This window comes from Callorhinus ursinus, unplaced genomic scaffold (assembly GCF_003265705.2).
Source record: "Callorhinus ursinus isolate GAN/ISIS: 27379988/994484 unplaced genomic scaffold, GSC_fseal_2.0 scaffold2, whole genome shotgun sequence".
NCBI lineage: Eukaryota > Metazoa > Chordata > Mammalia > Carnivora > Otariidae > Callorhinus > Callorhinus ursinus.
Window position 1 is genome coordinate 30,665,058 of NW_027397064.1, and position 6,000 is coordinate 30,671,057.

The 6,000-nt window shown below is 43.5% G+C and overlaps 1 protein-coding gene across 23 annotated transcripts in view; it reads right to left on the reverse strand.

Annotated features, from left to right (window-relative positions):
- ABI2 (abl interactor 2) overlaps window positions 1-4,461 on the reverse strand; it is a 165,721-nt gene extending 161,260 nt beyond the window's left edge. For 6 of the 23 annotated variants that reach the window (XM_073879796.1, XM_025892941.2, XM_073879803.1 and 3 more), the window contains exon 1: window positions 4,107-4,455. In XM_073879796.1, coding sequence (XP_073735897.1) covers window positions 4,107-4,223 — 117 coding nt within the window. In that variant the 5' untranslated portion in view covers window positions 4,224-4,455. Of the gene's footprint in view, window positions 1-4,106 lie in introns of all 23 variants that reach the window. The other 17 variants (XM_073879783.1, XM_073879734.1, XM_073879750.1 and 14 more) reach the window with 6 other exon arrangements.
- Window positions 4,462-6,000: the final 1,539 nt, after the last annotated feature.

Below are 6,000 nucleotides of genomic sequence, written 5' to 3' on the forward strand. Positions count from 1 at the left end.
GTTCTTCTGAGCAAATCCTTGTTACTGAATGATTTTGCTCTTACTCTAAACCATGGACAATGCGATTTTACTATTTATCTAATGTGAATTATCACTCACAAAAAGCAGTAACTATTTTATCTGACAAAGGGAAAAAAGGTAGGGGCACCTAAGTGGCTCAGTCAAGTGTCCGACTCTCATTTGCAGCTCAGGTCATGACCTCAGAATCTTAGGATCAAGCCCCAAGTGGGACTCTCCACTCAGGGAGGAGTCTGCTTGTCTCCCTCTCCCTCTGCCCCCACCCCACTCATGTGTTGGCGCATATATGGTCTTTCTCTCTCTCTCAAATAAATCTTTTAAAAAAAAGAAAAATGTAACTAAGTATGTTAGTTTTTGGATGCCTGGATGGCTCAGTTGTTTAAGTATCTACCTTTGGCTCAGGTCATTGTCCCAGGGTCCTGTGATCAAGTCCCACACTGGGCTCCTTGCTCAGCAGGGAGCCTGCTTCTCCCTCTGCCTGCCGCTCCCCCTGCTTGTGCTTGCTCTCTCTCTGACAAATAAATAAATAAAATATTTTCTTTAAAAAGTTAGTTTTTCAGATTTACTCTAGAAAGTAACAACTATAAATTTATTTCATCTACCAAAACATTAAAGCAACTCATATTATCATAAAATTCTTCTATTTGTAAAAAGGTAGATTCCAAGTCAATCAAAATACTGTTTAAAATTTCTGGATACTTCTTAGGTTAGGTATCAATGTTCATATTAATAAATGTATCAATGTTTATATTAATGAATGAAAAAAGAAACACAGGTCTTACACGTATCTTAAAAAACCCTTAACAATTACTAAGGCCTTTTTACAGAGAAGAAATAAAATCAATCAGGTAAATATCAGCAAATGTTAGTTGTAACTTTTTATCATCACATTTTAGGAAAAAAAAACTTTTACTATCACTCTGGAGGTTGAAATAATAAAACCATCTAAATTTTTACTAAAAATTATTTTTAAATTTTTCACGTTAGCTGCATTAGTAACCTGGAAAACTACTACTTACAACACTGCTGTACCTGTAGATTTTGTGTGTGTGTTAACACAGGCAATACCTAATCACTTTTTTTTTTTTTTAAAGATTTTATTTATTTGACAGAGAGAGACACAGTGAGAGAGGGAACACAAGCAGGGGGAGTGGGAGAGGGAGAAGCAGGCTTCCCGCGGAGCAGGGAGCCGGATGCGAGGCTCAATCCCAGGGCCCTGGGATCACGACCTGAGCCAAAGGCAGACGCTTAACAACTGAGCCACCCAGGCAACCCAATACCTAGTCACTCTTAATGCCAGTAATATATCTGAAGGATGTTTTTATTAGAAACAATTTAAACACAGTAGTTTCCAGAAGGACAGCACAATCATTTTTCCTTCCTTTGCTCAATATCCACACTAAATATAATCCACATTTAGAATATTCTTATTTAACGTAATTATTTGGATATTCCTATAGTTAAAACCAGCTAGTTAAGAACACTGAACAAAGAACCTTACCCTTTGTTACATATAATCAACAGATTTATCTTTTTCTCCTTTACTGGCAAAAATTACATTTCCACAAAATAAAATGAATGTTAGGTTGGTTAACTTGAGCTAGTGGTTAGGGCATGATGTTACAACAAGGGTAAACTGACAACCAATTAACTTTGCAGGGTAAGAGGCAGCATCAAAACCGCTGCTGGTCAGTTCTCTGGTCACAAAGAGCCAGTTGGGTCAAATGTACAGCTGGGTCAGCAGAAATCTACAATCAGCATGTTCTGTTTATCAACTTTACTACAAACAAATCATGCAAAGAGCTGTCATCTGGGAAGAGAAAAACACAAATAATATACCCACTGAATCATGAAACAGATGATAACCGAGGCGGTAAAATCTAAAGTGTAAAATCTATTTTAGATGCTAAATTGGAAAAATATTTTTAAATCCATCGCTTTAAATATCTATACTATGAATTTTAAAATGCCACCACACTAAATTTTTAATCCTATTGCTAAAACAAACAGATAATGGTGGCAGTAATATTCTTCTCCTCTCAACTAGAAGAAATGTATAAAATATTTAAAAAGAGGACAATCTCTAACCCCTTTAACCTCTCAGCTTTATTAATCCATATACTTTACCTTTATGTATCAATTGTAATCTAAGAAAAACTATACCTTCAAATCACAATAAAAATTATTTTCTAAAGAGAGACAAATCCGTTTCTCATTTTTTACTCCTGGTAATAACCGCTACGAAGTCACTTTTCCACTCTCAATGTCTCTTCTGACCTATAATCCCATAATACGTTGCAGGAGGCAATGGAATTACCACTCAGTCCTTTAGATTTGCCTCTCCTACAGACTGTGAATTCCCTGAGAATAGCGCAGCTTCCTCCAGTCCTTCTTCCCACCTTCAGTCCCTTACAGAGTATAAACTGACACACTACATTATTCATTTGTTCACAGATCAGCCTCTCCTATTAACTACACTATGAAATTCTGTAGACATTAGGTGTGTATCATCAACCCTTTACACTGTGCCAGGCTATAGACTTTTGAATAATGATCAGTTGAAAATTGAGCAACTAAACATTTGACTCTTTCCTATTCCACTCACTATTAGCAAAGCACCCTCCAAATATGGACCACTGTATTTTTTGTATGAATCTTTGACCCAAGACACATTTTTTCTGTTCCTATTAGCCATACTTTCAACTGCCTCTTTGGAGGGAAAAGCCTTGGATTAGGTCTGGTTCCTTCCCCAATACAAATAGTCCCTACAAGATAATACAGAGTTCAGTATATATCCAATCAAGTAAAATCTCACAATAACATCCTTAATCAACTATGCAATCCTTACAAAATTTATGAGCCTATAAATTCTAACACCTTTTTTTTTTTTTTTTTAGTTTATATAAGACTGGAGAATGCTTCCCAACATAGCTGATACTAAGAAGGATGCCTGGAGAGATGGAAGTGGGAGTAAGGGAGGAAAAAAAAAAAAAGAAAAAGACCATAGTGAAAGAACAATTTAACATACTTCTTCCATTTCCACCTTTATCCCAAGAGAATTTAAATGAGAAGGGAAAAAAATGGAGGTAGAACCTGTGATTCAGAATAAGCCATAGGGAAAACAAAAGATGCTGAATTTGCAGTTTTAACCTATCCTTTCAGATAATTTTTAAGGATTTTTTTTTAATCCACAGAATCTTTTGCTTCATGCAGGCGCAGCTGGATCTCATCTCACCCAATATACCCCACCTCCATATACATACACACAACGTTACCACTATGAGTCTCCGTGCCAAACCAACCATCTCGGGAAAAATTAAACCATGAGGATCATTTCCTAATCCCTGCCGAAAAATACTCACAATTCTTTTTCCCACAGGAAAATTAACTATTCTAACGGGAATGGGGGGGTGCTCATTATCATGCAGTTTCTCATTCTCCACAGGGAGGAAAATGGCAATAACTTCCAAAAAGAGACAACCGCTCTTCTACTGTATCCCCGGTTAGAAACTAAAAAATAAGCAAAATTACCAGTCTCTTGAGGCATTTATATGAATATAAAACTAAGGCACTTTACTTTGCAGCAACATAGCCCCTTAAAAATCCTCCAGAGCTTGGGGGATGGGGGTGATCCATCAATCCCCCCACACCCCTGCCATATGGGGGAGGATTCTGTCAAATAGAAAAAGCCACTCTCCGCCTCCTCCGCCATCCAGAACACTGACGGGTACCGAGTGTGGGGGCGGCCGAGGGGAGAAGCGAAGAGGCGGGGACACAACACACACACACACACACACACACACACACACACACACCGCACCGAGGACTGATTCATGGCTTTTTAAAAAATGCTTTAAAGCTACAGTTTCCTCCAGCCGCAGGTTTCTCACCAATTCACCAGCCCCAAAAGCTCCCACTCTACTCCCCCAACCCCTCGCCCTCGGAGGCTTAGCTGGGCTGGGTCCCCGCCGCGGCCTCGGCCCCGCGAGCCCTACGCCCCCAGGCGCGCGGCCCCCGGCCCGGGGATACCCCATGCGGCGTCCACCAGCCAGAGGCCCAAAGCGCCCAGGCCGGCACATGCTTCGCACCTGGATGTAGTTGTTCTCGCAGTAATCTGCCACCCGTTCCAGATTCGTGTAACTGTCGAAGAGGGCCCGGCGGCCCCCCGGGATTTCCTCCTCCAGCAGCATCTGCAGCTCCGCCATCTTCACATCCTCCTCCTCCTCAGACAGACCGCAGAGGTAGCGGCGGCAGCAGCGCCTGGGAAACCCAAGACTGGGAGAGGAGGAGCAGCGGCGACGGCGGCGGCGGCGGCGGCGGCAACTCGGGAGGAGCGAGAAACACCCTCTGCGCGCCACAGGGGAGGGGGCAGCAGAACGGGGGCGGGGCGCGAGCCGATGGACTCCGAGGACGGTCACCGCGGCGACGGACGGCCGGGCGCGCGCACGCGCGCTCCCCTCCCTCCGCCCCCGGACGCCCGAAAAAGATTCCCACCCTCGGCCACGCCGCCCGCCCCTCCCCCACTCTCGTCGTTTCCTAGCGACGGCGGGAGGGGGGGGCCGGGAAGCGCGCGGGAGTCGTGCGCGCCGTTAACCCTTCGGCCCCCGCAAGTTGCGTGGCTCGGGAAGTGTCCCCGGCGGCCTTTGTTGGTCCGAGTGAACGCGCTGCCCGGCTCGGCTGTCTTCCCGCCTGAGTCCTGTGCGACTCCCCTCTGCGTTATTCTCAACCTGAGGCCGAACCCCGTGGTCATTGGACTGTAGAGTAGGAGCCCACAGAACTTCCGTGCAGCTTTAAGTGCCTCCTTGCTTTCCATTTTTCTTTTCTTTAACCTCATCCATTCTCTTTGGTACAGATAAGTAAATTCAAGTTTCCTAATCCCAAATTTCCCGCACCCGGGATTTTTTGCACTTATTTGCCCGCTAAAGCAGTTGCCCACCCGCCAGGTTAGTCTTAGTTCTGCGCTCAATTCTCCGTCCTTTGGCCCTCAGCTTTTTGTGCTTGCTCAAATGAGATCGTTTTCTGTCATTTCTTTGGTTCTGTCAGCTTCCTCGCCTTTTTTTCTTCCTAGATCCAGTATTTAAAGTTTCGAAAACGGTTTTGCTGATGCTAATTTCCCTCCTCACAGCGTTGTTACATGGATAAAATAAAAGTTTATGTGAAAGTACTTTGAAAAATGTTAAGATGCTACAAAAATTCAAGGTAGACCATTTTGATTTTGCAGTTATTCTGTTCTTGTTCCCAGATACTGTATCTGTTTTCCTAAATCTTGACTACTCCACACAATGTAATCTTAAAGTTTCAGACAACTGCTGAGTTGTCCGTGACCTTAATTTATGCCATGCAAAGTCAGGGTTGACTACATTTGTAGTTCAGAACAGAATGCATGATTTAAACTCTTGTTCCTGGTTTTGTGATGTCTTGGCCCTCCTACAGTGATCTCCCCCCAAACTTTTTCTTCCCCAGATAATGAAAAACCTATATTATACTTTTTCAAAAAATCATTTGAAGGGGCGCCTGGGTGGCTCAGTCGTTAAGCGTCTGCCTTGGGCTCAGGTCATGATCCCAGGATCCTGGGATGAGCCCCGCATCCGGCTCCCTGCTCAGCAGGGAAACCTGCTTCTCCCTCTCCCATTCCCCCTGCTTGTGTTCCGTCTCTCCCTGTCAAATAAATAAAATCTTTAAAAAAAAATCATTAGAATGTTATGCCATTACAAATTTCTGGAGCAATCTCTGGTGTTGTTATATTGGCTGTATGATAAACACATTAGCAAATTATTTGGAATTTTCAATGTGGAACACAAATTAAAGAATATTGAAAATGGGGCACCTGGGTGGCTCAGTCGTTAAGCTTCTGCCTTCGGCTCAGGTCATGATCCCAGAGTCCTGGGATCAAGCCCTGCATCAGCAGGAAGCCTGCTTCTCCCTCTCCCTCTGCCCCTGCTTGTGTTCCCTCTCTCGCTGTCTCTCTGTCAAATAAATAAA